Source organism: Podarcis liolepis (genome assembly GCF_965112155.1).
Source record: "Podarcis liolepis genome assembly, chromosome: 13".
NCBI classification, from domain to species: Eukaryota; Metazoa; Chordata; class Lepidosauria; order Squamata; family Lacertidae; genus Podarcis; species Podarcis liolepis.
Genome location: NC_139573.1, coordinates 57,264,118 through 57,282,131, shown reverse-complemented (window position 1 = coordinate 57,282,131; position 18,014 = coordinate 57,264,118). Strand labels below are relative to the sequence as shown.

Genomic DNA, 18,014 nt, shown 5'->3' with positions numbered 1-18,014 from the left:
TGTGGGCCACCTCTCCTCCCTAGGTTTTCAGGACACACCATTCTCAAAAAGCCTATTTATGTCATCCAGCATGGATGGACTTGAACCACAAACCACCCAAGAACTGGTGGTGTAGCCCTTCCTCTCATTTAAGAACTTGTCTTAATAGGTAGACAGGATCATACCTTCAGCTTGCTTCCTTGAATACTCTTTAAGAGTATTATTTCTTTATTTCATATATTTTATACACCAATAGATTGTAGGGGGGGGGGACTCCAAGAAGTTTACAAGAAGAACAAAGCAATACAAGAAAAACAAAGCAAAACAATCTATGAAAACAGTTAAAAACTAGTCTCCTTAATCCTGCAAAGGCAGATCCATCCTGCAAGTAAAAGTCAGCGAAGTGGCCCCTGAACTGTTGCCACGTGCTCAGAGGTTGGCATGGGGTGGCTTGGCCCACCTCTTGTCTTCTAGAATCTTCCCAAACAAATGGGCTACCTCCATGGCACAACCCCAGTGGATGGTGAGCCCAAAACCGCCATGGCCATAGTTGTGGATCACCTGAGAAAGAAGGAACAGGCAAGAAGAGAGCTACTTCACCAAGGAAAACAGCAGGAAGGAAAACATTACTTCCTACAGCAACTGAATGTCAGGGTTGATTAATGCACCATCCACACATCAAACACATGGCAAGAGAATTGCATTTTGCTTCACTAAATTTCAGTAGGGCTAGCTTACTCGTACACAGGACTGCAGCCTTAGAGTAACCCCCCCCCCACAAGGCTATATGAGAGTCCTAAGTCGCAGCAGGTGTGAGATACCATGCAAGGGCTGATCCTGTTCCACAAATCAATTCACACCATGCATACGGAAAGTTACCCACCTCTGATTGTAACATCCCATGGCGAACAGCCTGGTGTTCTAATCGGACTCTTGGCCGTACGGGACGACGACCACTCCATTCGTGGATGATTTTGGCTTTCTGGAAGCAGCAACATGCATGGTTATTCAGAGCAGGCAATTGTAATAAAACATGGGAAGTAGGGACAGCAATCCACTTTGCCAGTGCTTATACTGAATCTTCCTGTGGAAGAGCCATAACACAGTGGTAGAAGACTGGGGTGTTGCATCTCCAGCTCAAGGATAGGAAGCTGCAGCAGATGTGGGCCCTCCCCATCAGCACCAGCCAGCCTGCCATCAAGGGCAGTGATGGCCAAACCTGGCCCTCCAGCTGTTTTGGGACTACAATCCCCATCATCCCTGACCACTGGTCCTGTTAGCTAGGGATGATGGGAGTTGTAGTCCAAAAACAGCTGGAGGGCCAGGTTCGGCCATCACTGGTCAAGGGTGATGGGAGTTGTAGTTCAGCAACATCTGGAGGTCCCCTGTGGGTCCCCCATTCCTGGGCCACAGGGATGGGCACAGCCCTGTCTGAGATCTAGGGATGCCACCTTGGGTTGGGGAAAGTACAGGACGGGGCAGACAAAATAAAGTACAGGTGGGGGGAATGGGGGGGAGCTAAAAATTACTTTACCTGGTGCAGAAATGACTTCAAAGCACTACAATTATCAAATGGAAGCTATCAGTAACTGCAGACACTCCAACAGCAATATAGAAAGGAACTCTTCCCCACCGGCTGAATTTCTGCCTGCCAGAATCATGATGAATATAGAAACCCAGCCAAAAAGAAAAAAGGCGGGGGGGGGGTGTGAGAGATAGCAACAAATTCTGCTTCTCTTCCTCATAGAGCTTTGCTTCCAGCATCCTAACAGGGTTCAAACTACAAGAAAGAAGATTCCACCTAAACATTAGGAAGAACTTCCTGACAGTAAGAGCTGTTCGACAGTGGAATTTGTTGCCAAGGAGTGTGGTGGAGTCTCCTACTTTGGAGGTCTTTAAGCAGAGGCTTGACAACCATATGTCAGGAGTGCTCTGGTGGTGTTTCCTGCTTGGCAGGGGGCTGGACTCGATGGCCCTTGTGGTCTCTTCCAACTCTAGGATTCTATGATTCTATGATTCTATTCTATGGCTCACATAACCCCTCATCCCCCTGAGAGCTCCAATATGATGCTTTAATGCCTAGGGATGGACAAATAAAAAATAATAATAATAATAATAATAATTTATTAAATTTATATACCACCCTTCATCCAGGCAATTTCAGTGACAGAACCCTAAATGTGAAAAGCCCTCCTCTGCAGACTCCATGCGATCTATTCTAGAGGTGGAAATAAGCCAAGAGACCCTTAAACACACAGTGAGACTGAGCTATGAGAATGTTGACATGTGCTTTAATTTGCTTTTTGGCTTATTGTTGGTTTTAATTTTTTTAATAACAGTAATAACTGTTTTTACTAACAATTTCATTGTTTTGTTCTTTGTGGTTGCTGTATACAAATGTTATGAAATAGGTCTGCCACCAGATAGGCATGTCCTGCCACTGGCCTCCATTTATACATTACTTGTCTGTGCAAACACGGTACAAACTCTTTAAGCCACCAGGAACTCTTTTAACCCAGAGCAAGAGACTTTGGGTATAATATACAGTTTGCAGAATGGGAAAAACCAGTGCTTTCTTCTTTAAAATAATGTTTAGGGGTACTCTCATTTTGACTCAAGAAATCACCATTTTATAGTTCAAATCAGGAAAAATAAATACAGTAAATGGACAAAAGTACAAAAATTCACAAAATGTTTAGGGGTATGCATACTCTTGCATCCCCCCACAAAAAAGCACTGGGGAAAACTATGGAGAGAGGATTTGAAATTTATGTGTTATACTTTAACAGAAAATTATATGAAAATGATGTATTGCTGATATTTAACCCCAAGTAAATTAGCAAAAATGTTTAGGACAAGTTCAAATATTTGTTGGAAATGTAAGGAAAAGGAAGGCACCTTTTATCATATGTGGTGGAATTGCAAAGGAATTCTGAGAAATGATATAAAATGAATTTTTAAAAAATGTTTAAAATAACTTTTGTTAAAAAAAGACAGAAACCTTTTTGTTAGGAATTGTAGGTGCAGAGATACTGAAGAAACTGAAAAGACTTTATGTATGCTACAACAGCAGCAAAGATGCTTCTTACCCAGAGTTCAAAAGACGACAAGATATCTACTAGGGCGGACTGGCAGATGAAATTATTGGACTACGCAGAGAGGGCAAGATTAGCCAGGGAAAATCAGAACTCAGGAGTGTCAGGGGCTGCCATCAAGGGAGGGGAGAGAGGCAGGAACGTCCAGAGAGCCTCCCCCTTTGTTGAGCAGCTGCACCCCCCTTTGTTGAGGGTCTGGGGAAGGCGAGGCCTCAGGAGAAAGGGATGAAGAAAGAAGGGGGGGGTTGCAAAGGCTCACTCAGCCTGAGATGAGCCACGATGCGGCTCCCAAGGAGTTGTTTTCGCCAGGGGAATAAACGTAAGGAAAAGAGGCGGAGAGGGGGGTTTCCTGGGCTTTTGTGCTGGAAGGCAAACTGGAAGAAACCACTTCTAGAATCTGCTAGTGATTGAGGCAGACGTGGATTTTGGACTTCTGCACTCTGCATAATTTGCACTCAATAAAACCTGTAAAAGACAGGTCAGAGTCCTGGCTGTTATCTTTGTGAGCAACCACACACATTCCTCACAAGGAGGATCAAAACTTCAACAAAGAATGGGATAAATATATATTGTACTTGAAAGACCACTGTAAACACTTGAACTCTTTGGCAGGCTTTAAATAACTCTTGCAATGATACAAGATTTTGGATACAATGGAGAATGGTAAATTAGATGGACTTGTAATATGCAGTTTAAAAAGTTATTTAAAGAACCCATGGAGGTGACGAGGGAAGACTTGAGATTCGGAAGAATTTTGTGTAAATTTTAATGTCTGTAATAATATTACTTGTGTGAATGAATTTGTACAAACAAATAACAATTATTTCAAAAAATAAATAAAGGAACTCCTTTAACCCAAGGGAAACTCAAAGCAGATTGTGCTGCACCTGGAACTCCCCCCTGTGTGCAGGGAAGGCTTGGAGAGCGGGACGGCCTGCTCAGTCCCCGCAGCAGCACTGACCCACGCTGGTCACTGTACCTGGAGGCTAGGAAGCAGCTCACAGCACCCTTGCCAAATGCGCTGGTGGTCCCGGGGGCTGTTCTCTTGACTCCAGTTTCCCAGCTGAAATATTCCTCCCAATGTCACTGCGTTGCTCCTACAGCAGAAACAGAAACGGAAGTGGCAGCGTGTGTGTGTGTGTGTGTGGAATTGGCCCTAACCCAGGTTGGAAGAAATGGTGTCAAGCAAGGGTGGAGGGCCCATGCCCAGGTCACACAAGTGTGCCAGGCTGGCTACTGCCAAGCCACAATGGCATTTGGTGTCAGCATCCTGCTCCTGCTCCTTTTGCCTGTGGGAGAAGTGACGCTCCGAGTCTCCCGAGCAATGCTTGTGTGCATCACACCACAAACGTCCCAGGGCTCCAGGATGGCCAGAGGCCCCAAGGAGGTGATCATTTAGGCCACACCCACACCATTTAAAGTACATGGTTTCTTCCAAGGAATCCTGGGAACTGTCCTTTGTATGGGGGTTGTAGCTTCGGGGGGGGGGGGACAACTACAGTTCATGATTCTTTAGGGGAAGCCATGCACTTTAAATGCATGGTGTGGATGTGACCCATGATTACTGTCCTATCTCTTACCTCTGTGTGTTGTGGGTTGGGATGGGCAACAGATCCTGAAATGGCCAAGTGAACAAGAGTTAAGAAATCACATAAAGCACAGGGGGTGGAAATGTTTCAGCCCAAAGGCCAATCACCCTCATAGGGGCCACATTCCAGTAGTGCTTGGAGGCTGGGGTTGAGGGAGAATTTCAATTCTGTTTGCATTTAAACTTGAATGTATCAAATCTGCACTTTCTGAAACAATATGAGAACCAAAGCACACTCATCCTTCGAAATTTGCACTAACTGAATCTTGCAATGCGGTTCTCCAGCAAATGCTTGCAGAAATGCGCTTATTAGGTGACAGCGTGCATAGAAATGAATATATTGTGAAAATAACATGCAGAAATCCACCATATGAGGGGAAAGAGTTTGCAAAAACGTGTACATGACTCAAAACTACAGATAAAAATGTGTTTGTTAGCAGAAATATACATGTAAAATGCTGAATAATTTTCATGAAGGGTTTTTTAAAACTGCAAAATGTGAACTGAACTTATGATTAGCAAAACCAGAAAGAGAGAGAACTGAAATGGACAGCTCCTTCTATCCCTAATGAAAAAAGTGTTAATTAGGAGAAATTTGCACATAAAAAGCTGAAGAATTTTTGTGAGAATTAAAAATAAAATAAAAAATCAGACATTGCTGCAGAAATGTGGACAACTTAATCCAAGGCTGGAAAAATTAGAAACTGAGAATACTCAAAAGGACAGATTTGTCCACCCCCACAAAGGCAAAAGTGGGCGAGATGCGACACTTATCTTTGTACATTAGGCTACATTCCAGTTGCACAAAAGTCAGAAATCTCTGCACCCGGCACCTCATATGCCCCTCCCTCCCTCCAGGCAAGCAAGCAGCATTGCCCCAGTGGAAGGACACATCCAAGCAGGTTAAAGCGCTTGAGGTGGGTGCCAGCAGATGGTGTGAAGTGAGGGTGCAGACCAAGAAGGGCCCTAAGCACCAAAGTGGCTTGGAAGGCTCACCCAGACCCTGGGCATGAGATTCCCCAACCCTGAGCAAGCATTTATTTGGGTTCACAACACAAATGCCATTGGGCTTCCCCAACAAGGAGTCCTCCAGATGTTTTGCAGTACAACTCCTCAGCACACTGTCAGGGCCTGATGGGAGCTGGAGGAGCAAACATCTGGAAGGCATCCAACATTCTGTCATAGTCAGTTATGTTTTCCTTACCCAGGTATGATGTAAGGTGTGTTATAGATCTCAGCCTCAACATCATGGGTGATGATGAAATGCTTCACCCAGGGGGCCTCGACCTAGAGAGCCAAAACAAGCAGAGGCAACAGCAAGGCTGTATTGCTGCATTCACCCCAGCAGGAATCAGGTGACCTGAGGAACAAATCAAGCCTCATCTTTTTTATTATTACTATTCAAATCAAGCCCCATCTTGCCGTATAAAACTCCTGACTCTGGTCTGGATCCTCAGCTTGAGCATTGTCACGGATTTGCTGACCCATCAACCCCATCATAGCCCCACCAGGACTGCAGGTAGATATGTGCTTCTTCAGACACAGGCAGCTTCTTCCCTTCTTGCAAGGTAGCCAAAAGAATCCTAGAAAGCCTGGCCTTACCTTGATGACTTGCCCCCGGCCCGGGCATAACTCAGGGTCAGGTTGTAGCTCCCCAGCACGAACCCCTGTGCAGTTGATTATGATGTCCACGCCTTCAGCCATCAACTAAGCAAAAGACAGATTTGTGGTGTTACTGTCTCTGAAGGCAAATGGGAACTGGAATCCAAAAGCATATGGAAGGCCAGAGGTTGGCCACCTGGTTTTCTGTCCTGCTTAGCCAAAAATGGTTTGGAAAGTCCACCATATCTGCCTAAAGCAGGGCAGGAATTATTGGAGCCATACTCCAGAAATATCTAGAGAGAGGGCAGCTGGTTGGGGATTGTGACGTTAACATATGAGAGTGCTGGAGGTGAAATAGTTAAACAGGTTGCCCAATCAGAACTCGGGGGTAGAGTCAGAGGAACTATAAAACTAGCTCTGGGAAGGGCAAAGGGAGGAGTTTGTAGGGAGTTGGGTGGTTGGTTGGAGTAGGAGTGAATTGGGATAGAGTCTGGGGGTAGGTTGAGTTAGTGTAGTGAAATAAGATGAGTCAGGAACAGTTAGGCGCTAGGAAGACAAGTAAATATCTGAGAGGTGGTTTAGTGAGTGAGAGCAGGTAGCGGAAGTTATAGGTCTGGATAGGCACCCCATGATTGTAATGGACCGATGCCGTTTATGAAACCACACACTTGTTAAACTGCAATAAATAAACAGAAGTTTATGTTCCAATGTAACCCTGACGGGACTCAGTATTGTACCAGGTAGGGAGGGCCTGGGTGGTGGCAGCGAGAAATAAAGTGGTGGCACAGGGATCAATAGACGGTGAAACGTCCAGGGAGCCTGTGTGATCGCCACAGGGATGTCTGGGCTTACAGTCACACCAAGCATTTAAAGCACTAGGTTGTCACTTTAAATAATCAAGGCTTCCCCCAAGGAATTCTGGGAACTGTAGTGTGTTAAGGATGCTGAGAGTTGTTATGAAACCTCCAGAGCTATAGGATTCCCTGTGAAGAGGGATTGATTGTTATTTCGCTCTGGGAGTCATAGAATCTTAGAATTGCAGAGTTGGAAGGGACCCCAATGTTCATCTAGTCCAACCCCCTGCAATGCAGGAATCTCAGCTAAAGCATCCATGTAGCTCCAGGAGAGGAAGAGGGGCCTCTTCACACGTCGCAGTGCCCTTAACAAACCACAGGTCCCATAATTCTTTGGGGGAAGCCGTGTCTGTTTAAAGTGGCATCATAATGTGTGGTGTGTATTGTTGGACTACAATTCCCATCATCCCTGACTACTGGGCCATGCCAGCTGAGGCTGATGGGAGGAGCTGTAGTCCAGCAATAGCTGGGACCCAAGGCTGGTCTAGTGTCTCAAAGTGGTTTCCCAACGCGGTTCTGAAGGACTCCAAGGAACCCTCAGACATAACCCTTGGCACCTCCCAGTGCCCCCTACCCTTCCAATGTTTATAATTTAAAGGAGGTGTTGAGTGGGGAGCACAGGTGCTTCACCTGTCGGGGGGGGGGGTCACGTCTGAACATTGCTGGTTTTTCTTTTGTAAAAAGGTTTTTGGTTGTGCTACCAACAGTTTCCAAAATTGAAGAATTTCAACTTTGTCTTTTGTAAACCTTTGTCAAAGATGCTAAAGTTCCAGAATGGCTTTTTACCAGCAACTGACATATTTCTATCCAAGCATATTTAAGAAAACTCCAGGAGAGGATTGGAATGACCACTGGAGATGCTAGGGGGAACCTACTCTAGACTGGTTGAAAGGGTTTAAGGCTGGTCCCACCTTCCAGGGTTATGGCTAATCTGAGTAAAGGGAAGCAACTGGGCCACATTAATTCAGAGAAGCATAGAACGGCAGAGCTGGGAGGGAACCAAAGGGTCATCTAATTCTAATCCAAACCTGTGCTTTGCAATGCAAGCATCATAACTAATTTGTTTTTATATTGTGTTATTCAAAAAATTAAATACAGTTCATGTAAACATATATATGGGTGGGTTATTATTATGATTTTTACAATCTTGCAAGAATTCAGAATTTATTTATTTATTGAAATTTTGTATACCACTGGACTGTGAAAAACCTCAGACCTCAAAGCTTTCTCCTTCCCCAAAATTCCTTGCTCCAGTTCTGCTCAAAATGCAGCCATATTTAAAGCCTAACCATAGACTCCCCCCTCCCCTCCCCCTCTATCTAATCCTGTCCACAGCTGGTGGAGAAGGGAAATGCCTTTATCAATGCCCCTCCCAGAATACATTTAAATTCCCAACTAACCTCCTGGAAGGACTCAATTTTCCGATGAAAGAACTTGACGCTCTGCAGCTTTAACCTGTAAGACAAATGTTGCCTTGTAAACAACAGGGCGAGCCACTGTGACTGATGGCTAACATTCTGACACTTCTCCAGTTCTGGTGACATCCCTAGAAAGAGCCCAGTGAGGTCTCCGCATGCTGGCTGACTGTTGGCACTGGATGCTGGGTGACTATTAGGGCAAGAGGAACCCTGGAAAGCCAGTCGGAGTAGGAGAAATGGAATGGAATGGAGTATCTTGACAGGAACCATGGCTGGCTGGCAGCCTCTTCCGGAGAAAGGGCACTTGCAGAGCACCTCCTATGCCTGTGGAAGGTTCCATGTTCCGTTCCCAAGGGCACCTCCGGGTGGGGCTGGGAGGGAACTGAAGAGCCAGTCAGTGTAGAGATAATACCGAGCTTGGCAGACCAATGGTCAGACTCTGACAAGGCACCTTCTCATGGTCAGTATGGATATTGTCAGAACAGAGAGAAGAAAGCAAATATCATACACACCTCTTTGTAAGCCAGGGTAGATATCGTTTGCCCTCCAGCATCAGAGCTGTGTTGAACCAACCATAGCTGAAACCAGGGAAATGAAAGATAAGGACATAGAAATGGGCTACCATCTGGAATACAGCGGTCCCTTCACTTATGCGGGGCTTTTCTTCCCGGACTACATGCACACATGTGAAATCACATAAAATGGAGAGGGCGTTGTTGAGAGAGGCTGGAAAGCAACTCTCTCTTGGTGGACTCCATCCATCCCATCCACCTTCCTCCAGTGGCAATGCACCCTTTCGAGCGCATGTCCTGCTTGCCTCTGGTGACTGGAATGTTGAGCTGGGAGTCAGAGGGTCAGTCGCACTCTCCCTGTTAGTCTTGGAAGGTGCTGGAGGAGGTTTCTGCAAGTCTATGATTCTATAATAGCCGTCACATCCAGGGAGTGTCATTTATGCCACTGGAATTTACGTCTCCCCCTCCTCATTTTAGTCCTGCTCTAGATGGCCTCCTAGCCCACCAGAGAGGTCGTGTCAGCCTTATCTCACAAAGCAAACACCCAAAACCTAAAGGGAAGAGAGAATTGATCAATACCTGTAGCCAGGGAAGAGCTCAAGCTCTTTCTGTGACAAGGTCCTAAATCCCAAAACGATATTCTTCCATGATGGGTCCTGCAGAGGAGAAAGTATTGTGCCAGTTATAAGGCAACTGAGGGATGAGTCCACATGTCTAAGATGCTCTGGTCCAGTCACCTTGTTCTCTGTGAAAATTGATAATTTGTACCAAATGGCGTCATTTAACTGTGATTCATGCACCACTTCTTGAGCAAGTCATTCAAGAAATTAGAATAGATTCCACTAACAAAGATACCGTAGATGCACCTGAGATGCATTTGGCCTCGTGTTCCTACACCTATTGGTTGTGGGTTTCCCCCTCTGCTTTGCAGTGATGCAAAAATAGCCATATTGAGTGTCATACAAATAGGCCATTGAAAGCAATCTCCCATTATCATCTGTCTATGCAATACTCCAGAACTCCTTCTACAAGGAAGACCAAACATCCTTTGAAATAATTGCTCTTATTTAACATCAGTTACTTACCGGAACTGGCTGTGTAAAGAGATTGTATCCAGAGAGCAGAAACAACCCCATCTCCTCAGCTTCTGGTGAATTAATGTGTTGAAGAAGATAATCAAAAGTCTCTTTATTCCAGAGTCTGTCATATTAAATAATACAGTCAGACAATTACACACTCTAGGATTGTACTGTAAATTTTCCTGCAACTTGATGGTCTACCAGAAAACAGAATGGATGAGTCTCTCGATGCAATGCCTCTCCCAAGACAAATATGCCAATACAATGCCTTTCCTGTAATGGTGGATTGTTTATTGTGCCAGGAATTAGTCCAACCCACCCCCACCGAGGCTGGCATGCTTCCCCTCTCCTCCCCTTCTCCAGTATGTCTGCAAGGAGGAGTTGGGAAGTATTTGCTTTTGATTTCAACCACCCACAGTTTAGCATCCCATTTAGACTCTAAACTGTGGTTAACCTTAGCTACAGTACCATGTGTTTCAACCAAATTCATAAAACAGTTTGATTAGCCACAGTTCTTTGTTTCTGGACAACGTTGACATAGCCATGGTTAATCCAAAATGGCTTCCTGTCTGCTTCTCACAGATGCACTGGGAAAGGAAGGGAAACACATGGATCTGGGAAGGGGCCAGGCTCCTTCCCTTCATTTTCTTCCCTTTTTCTCCTGCCTTTCTTCCATCTGGGATGCCAAAGGGGTGTATGTGTGGGTTCCAGGCCTCCACCTATCCAGGCACTGACCCAACCCAGCTCTGCTTATGTGTCATCCATGGGAAACAATGACCCACTGGAACACTTCCAACTCCCTTCAAAATGGCTGACTGCCTTCAGCTTGACGCATACTTCTGCTGCCTGCCTGTCTAGGCCTTCACAGAAAGAAGGCCTCACCAACCTCTCCACTGCTCTTATCCTTGGGAAGTTTTTCTGAATATTTAGTTCAGATTTGCCTCTCTGCAGTTTAGTCCTCACTGAAGAGCCACACAGGCAGAGCAGGGAGACTGAACCAACAAGGCTCAGTGTAAGGATGAGCTACTCAGATGAGAACATATAGAGATGAAATTCCTCAATTACCAGGGAATCCAAAGCTTTTAGTCTTATGTTTGTGTGTTTTTATAAATAAATTGATTTTTATGGAATTTTTCTTAGACACATAAAAAATATGTAATGGCAGACACAACCTGCTTAACAAAACTTGGCTTAACAAAACTTGTACACCTGTCACTGATGGTGTACAGAAAAAAATGTAAAGCAATCAGAGAGCACTATATTAAGTAAGGTGTAGAAACAGCAGTCTGGAAGGCCACAGGAAGTAATTTATACATTTTTTAAGCTAAAGGCCAAATATGTTTAGATATAATCATCATCATCATCATCATATTATTATTTATACCCCGCCTATCTGCGCGGCTTCCAACCGAATATTAAAAACAATACAGCATCAGACATTAAAAACATCCCTAAACAGGGCCATCTTCAGTTATCTTTTAAAAGTAAAATAGTTGCTTATTGCCTTGACATCTGCTGGGAGGACGTTCCACAGGGCAGGCGCCACTACCGAGAAGGCCCTCTGTCTGGTTCCCTGTAAGCTCACTTCTCGCAGGTTGTCACAGAACAAATTCAACTAACCAAAACCAACCAACTGAGAATGATGTTTTGTCAAATGCCCCTCTAAGTTGTCTGTTATGTCCCGTGACATTTTCTACCACCGCCAAGTGCCAACCCGGACTCCACCGCCCTGTAGAGTGAAAGGGGTCTTACGTTTCTTGAGTGTTTCCCTTGTCGTAGAGATATGGCTGCCAAAGACCCGCTGCCCCGTCGCTGGTGGTGTGAGGCGTAAACTGGTCAGCATAGATCTCTATTTCCAGGGGCTGGTCTGCTGAGTGGTATCGGTCACGGATGCAGAGGGCTGTGGACAGTCCAATGATGCCGGCTCCAATCACAGCAACACGCATGGTGGGGGGGGGGCTTAAATTCTCTCCTGGGGGAAGAAAATGGCTACAGCTTTGTGCACCTGGCATTAAATCCCAACAAACATAGCAGAAGTCATTCCTGGGTGGCCATACCTAGGCTTGGTAACTCTATTTGCATCCCCTCCAACATTCCTCAGATTAAAATAAGGACTTTTCTCACTTCCTTGCCCCTCCTTGACCTCCCCATTTTTTTGTTCCCCACTATAGAGCATTTCCTATCAGAAGAAGGGCAAGTGCTGCCACTACTACACCAAAAAGACAAAGCACACACACCATCCCCCATCCCAGGAAAACTCCTTAATCCCAATTTTATTTTATTTTTTGGTAGATTTACCAAAAAGCGCAACAACTTTTGGGGTGTCCTGGTTCTTCCTTTTTGAAATATGGCACCCCTAGGGTTGGAAGGCACAAAAGCACGCAGGCTGGTGAGTTTCTAGGTCAGTGTGCCACACTCCAGCCGGGAGAGCCTGGCACCCCCTCCAGATGGCGCTCCCTCTGCTTAGGGCTAACAATAGATCCCTCTGTGCACAGGAATGCCGGCGTGAAAGGGCTGCTTCCCAGTTCTCAAAACTCTGCACCCACTGGCCAGAGAACTTGGCTTCCCTTGTGGCAGAGTCTTGAATGGCTCTTCTGTCAGCACAGCCGGTTCTTTCAGAGAAAGACAGCAGAAAGAAACCCTGCAAGTGGCAGAAAAGCTTATTGCCAGAATAACAAAATGTGAGGGGTTTTTTGGGGGGGGGGGACTGTGCTAGCTTTAAAAAAAAGAATCTGCTTTCTTCCATAAGAACAGGAGAAGAGGCTGCTGGATCAGGCCATTGGCCCACCTGGTCCAGCCTCCTGTCCTCACAGGGGCCAAGCAGATGCCCCCAGGAGCCAAGCCCAGGACCCCTCTCCCCTCCTGCACTTGCCAGCAACTGGGATTCAGGAAGATTGCTGCCTCCCTCCAACCACGGGGGCAGAGCATAGCAGCCTTATCCTCCACCAACCATCAAACGTGAATATTCTTGGTAATGCTGGAGTTTGATAGAAACAGAAAATGTGTTGCTCTCTTTTGAAAGATAGACTGGACGGTAGTTTATAGCGGACTGCTGCAAACAAGCCAACCAGCCAGGGACTGTCCCAGGGAATGGTCAAATGAAGCCTTTTTCCCTATGAGGAAAGGTGCAGCTTTGGGGACTGTGAGTAAGGATGAGTAAGAGGAAACATGATAAATAGTGTTTAAAATCATGCGGAGCATAAAGACAGTAGATATAGACCCCCCCCACAACACTAGAACATGTGGACATCCAGTGAAGCTGATTTCAGGAGATGTCTAACAATGATTTCTTCATGCAGCACAGAGCTAAACTGTGGAGCACCTTCCCACAGGGATGGCCACCAACTGAGATGGCTTTAAAAGAGGACTGAGAATTTGTGGAGGAGGAGAGGGCTGCTCTGCTTCCTCACCTGAAGGATCTTGCTGGTGGGCTTCCAGTAGGCAACTGCTTCAGCACTGTGGGAACAGGATGCTGGGCTCAATGGGTCACTGGCCTGATCCAGCAGGCCCTTATGATTTATACAGGGCACCAGGCTGGGGAGGAAGGCACACATGTAAATTAATGCACATGAACTGTAAGGCATCCGCCCAGAACACAGGCTGCCCAGCCCCCACCCCCACAGCTGCCAAGGTGTATTTTGAACTGCTGACAACACACTGAGAAACAAGTATGGATTTTCTAGTAGATCTTTAACTCAAAGCGCACACACAGTGGAATGTGCACCCATGGGAAGCTGCTGCCAGTCAGTGTAGACAATACTGAGTTAGGAGAACTAATGGTCTGACTTGGGATAAGGCAGCTTCCTGCATTCACCTTTGTGGGTTTGTTTGTTTTTTAAAGTTAACAGAGAACCTCTTTAGTGCAGAGCACATGAGCACAGCATGCAGCAAATAACAGCCTTCTTGAATGTGTGATGTAGGGGATGGGTGTCCAGGCAGTTTTGCTTGGAATGAAGCAATATGAGGAGACAGCCTAGGGATGGAGGATCCACAGGGGCAGCAGTTCCTGCCTCCAGGGTATGCACTGCCTGCCACTGCTGCCACCACAGTTGCATGCTCCGTGGAGGTCAGATCCACCGCTGCTTCACAACTCCCAGGGTGAATAGGAGGTGCTGCTGGCCTCCCACCCCTAGGGAGGAAATGGTGGAGGGCTGCCCTCTGGCATCTCCTGGGCTCTGCAGCTGCCCTGCGTGATTCATAGCTCCCCCCTCCCCCAGACCTTGATTCCCAGTTCAACCATTGGGTGAGGTTGATTTGAATGCCCCCTCCCCTGTTTCCAGTGCAGATCTCCACGTACCCTTTTCCCTGGCAGCGGGGAGGTGCCATTTTGTGGTTCGACTCAGGTGCCAAAATGTCTTGGACTGACCTTGGGTGAAACTATGGGTATTTCAAGTGTTTCCTCATTTTAATCACTGAAATGCTGAGGTTATGCTGGCATTATCAACCAGATGTCCTCTGTCTTCCAAGGGTTTGGGGGAAACTAGCTTGCTATACACCATCATGTCTTGCTTGACAACTGCAAAGACTCAGAAGCAGGGACTTCTAAAATTATTCACAATGGAAGCTGCAATTCTGAAAACTTAACATGTCAGAAGCCACATTTCACCAATTTGCAAAACAGCAGCAGCCCAGGAGATAACTGAATACGGAAAGCCCAGCCTGTTTTCAGTTCCTTTCAAGCCAGTTCTTTGCCAATTCCTACTGCTTTCAAGCCAATCCCCTCGAAGGGCAGAATTCAGAAACAATGAAAGAAAGCAATGTTTTCTGCAAGCACACACCACCACCAGGCAGGCACATTTGTTTTTAGCAAGTCAAAAGAAAGAAAATAAATGTTACCCTCTTGCTGACAAAATACACTTTCCAGAAATGCTTTTTCACCCAACCATGGCCCCAAGTTGTAGGCAGGCAGGCAGTCTCCAGACTGGATCCTGAGAACGACTTGCAAGGTGACTAGTCACAAACCTTATGCATTTCAGGAGCTTGGAAAGAGGGGTCAAAGTTCCCTGTAGAATGAACATGGGGGAGAATAAGGTGGAGTTTAACCTTCTGTGCTGCCAAAGCTGAAGAGTTGGCATTTTCTCGAGAGAACTCCCTGTTTCAAACTGGAACTCTGTGTCAGGCCTTGACAAGGTTCCATGACCTGCATTCAGGAAGTGGGAAGAGGGAAGAGCTGGCTGTCAGCTGAAGGGGAAGCAGGCGCCGTGGTCTAAAGTGACAGGAGCAATTTCCAAAGCAGTAGTAACAGACATGATAGCAGCTCGAGAATAGATTCTGTATGGATTTCCAAAGAACTGGAAACAAGAGTCAAAAATTTGAAATCAATCCCAGAACCTTTCCAGACCAGAATTCCCTGACTATGGAACTACAAAAAGAAAGCCAAATCTCTTTTAGATGGAGATTAAATGATGATTTATTAGATGATCAAAAAATTGTTGAAAAAGCAAAAAAGATCTTGACAGATTATTTTGAAATAAACAGTCTAGGGGAAACAAAGTTGCAGACGGTCTGGGACGCAAGCAAGGCTGTAATGAGAGGACTCTTTATACAACAAAACTCATTTAAATGGAAATTGAGAGAGAAAAAGAAAAAAGAAATATTAGAGGAAATTATGAAAAAGGAGAAACAGCTGCCAAACAAGGCAAATAAAGAGGCAGTAAAACAGGTGATCAAAACATTACAAACACAATATTCAATGATTATAAATTTTTAAAAGAAGAACAAAGGAATATTCTTAACTCCCAGATAACAGTGAAAGAATTACTTGAGGCAATAAAAAGCTCTAAAAATGACAAGTCTCCAGGTCCGAATGGCTTTACAGCAAAATATTACAAGAAATTAAATGAACAATTAGCGAACCCATTGAAAGATGTTATGAATGAAATACTGAACACAGGAGAAATCCCAGAAACATGGAAACAGGCCTATATAACAGTAATTGCAAAACAAGATGCAGATTTGCTGCAGATTAAAAACTATAGGCCTATCTCCTTGTTAAATAATGATTACAAATTGTTTGCAAATATCCTAGCTAGTAGATTTAAAAAAAATACTAAATGAATATATACATCAAGATCAAGCCGGGTTTTTACCAGGAAGACAAATGAAGGAGAATATAAGGAATATTTTGAATATAATAGAATATTTGGAGGTTAACAAGGAAAAGAAAGCGGCAATGATGTTTATAGATGCTGAAAAAGCCTTTGATAATGTTTCTTAGAAGTTCATGATAAATCTGTTAGAACAAATCAGAAGTGGTTCTAAGTTTTTAAAAGGAATAGCAGCAATCTATTCAGAACAAAAAGCCAAACTAATTATAAATCAAGTGATAATGGATGATTGTAAGATCCAAAAAGGAATGAGACTAGGATGCCCATTATCACCATTATTGTTTATCCTGGTCTTGGAAGTACTTGCCAAAAACATAAGAGCAGATAAAGAGACCACAGGTGTAAAAACTGGGAAAAGTGAATTCAAGTTAAAAGCGTATGCAGATGACCTAGTGATAACAGTGGAAGAACCTAAAACTTCACTCCCTAAAGTAATAGAAAAAATTCAGAAATTTGGGGAAGTGGCAGGATTTAAGCTAAATAAGAATAAAACTAAATCAGTGGGGTCCTGTGGGGCTGGGGTGGGGGGAATTTACCACTCCTGATTTAGAGGTATAGCTTATTCAATTCCACTGTGTAGATGACAAATAAATATGGTCAGAGCAATACAGGGTGAATATCTCATCAGCTTATTATAACTTTTCTTGTATCCAAGAATGAACCAAACAACTATGTATTTTTAAAAGTCTGTTTCCAGCATTCTGTCACTGTTCTTTGACCAGGAAACAGAACCATGAGACCAAATGAGGTCTGTGTGCATGGGCAGGGAGGGTGCATAAAGAGTTGTATGTGCTTTAATGTATGTGTTATTTATTTATTGTTGTAAGTTGCTTTGAGTTATACTGGTAAAAAAAAAGTGGCTAACAAGTTTAATAAATGCTAGGCATTTGGGCTTGTTTGTGGGAAACTCCTCAACCCAACTAGCTGCAATCGCTACAGCCCTTAGAGGTGAATCCCACAGGTGAGTCTCTGCCATCAGTTATCTCCTTTGGGATGAGGGAGGAAAGTCGGTCACCTGAGGACCTCAGGGGCTAAGGACTTTATGGAGACTCAGCAAAGCCGATTACATTAATTACTCTATTACTTGCCTGTCTCTTGCTTTTAGCATTGCCGGCCCATCACACTTTCACAGCCCAGCAGCTCCTTTGTATCTGCCGTTGGTGTGGTGTGCATGCAGCTGTAGATGCCCAGCCCTCTTGGCACGGGCGGTGTGGCTGTGGCATTCTGTACAATGTGCACAATCTGTGCAACTACAAACTCATTGTGGGCAGGTTCTTGAGACCAATTACTGTACTGCACTTTAACCTTCTCTGGGTAATCAAGCTGGTTAAAGGGAGCTAACAGTAGTATTCTACTGAGCTTTCAATGCATTTTTTATGTAGAATGTGAACAAATTATATTGACACACCAAGTTAATGTTACCTGGAAAAGAGGAGACTAAGAGGAGATATGGTAACAACAACAACAACAACAATTTATTATTTATACCCTGCCCATCTGGCTGAGTTTCCCCAGCCACTCTGGGCAGCTCCCAATCAGTGTTAAAAACAGTACAGCGTTACATATTAAAACTTCCCTGAACAGGGCTGCCTTCAGATGTCTTCTGAATGTCAGGTAGTTGTTTATCTCTTTGACATCTGGTGGGAGGGCGTTCCACAGGGCGGGCACCACTACCGAGAAGGCCCTCTGTCTGGTTCCCTGTAGCCTCACTTCTCGCAATGAGGGAACCGCCAGAAGGCCGTCGGTGCTGGATCTCAGTGTCCCGGCTGAACAATGGCCA

General features: G+C 45.0%; 2 protein-coding genes across 4 annotated transcripts in view; both read right to left on the bottom strand.

Annotated features, from left to right (window-relative positions):
- UNG (uracil DNA glycosylase) overlaps nt 1–18,014 on the bottom strand; it is an 81,737-nt gene that overhangs the window by 62,501 nt on the left and 1,222 nt on the right. The window lies entirely within an intron of this gene.
- On the bottom strand, nt 185–17,696 carry DAO (D-amino acid oxidase). 3 transcript variants are annotated; one of them, XM_083470986.1, is made up of 12 exons: nt 14,964–17,696; nt 13,538–13,661; nt 11,880–12,099; nt 10,134–10,195; nt 9,628–9,704; nt 9,049–9,114; nt 8,519–8,573; nt 6,265–6,369; nt 5,867–5,949; nt 4,054–4,171; nt 863–961; nt 185–540 (listed from the first exon to the last, which is right to left on the bottom strand). In XM_083470986.1, the coding sequence occupies exons 3-12, from the start codon at nt 11,968–11,970 to the stop codon at nt 409–411; spliced, it is 888 nt and encodes a 295-aa protein (XP_083327112.1). In that variant the 5' UTR covers nt 11,971–12,099; nt 13,538–13,661; nt 14,964–17,696; the 3' UTR covers nt 185–408. The 3 variants fall into 3 exon arrangements, with proteins under 3 accessions (XP_083327112.1, XP_083327110.1, XP_083327111.1); XM_083470984.1 differs by having other exon boundaries at nt 10,134–10,248; nt 14,964–15,789; XM_083470985.1 differs by lacking the exon at nt 13,538–13,661 and having other exon boundaries at nt 10,134–10,248; nt 14,964–15,791.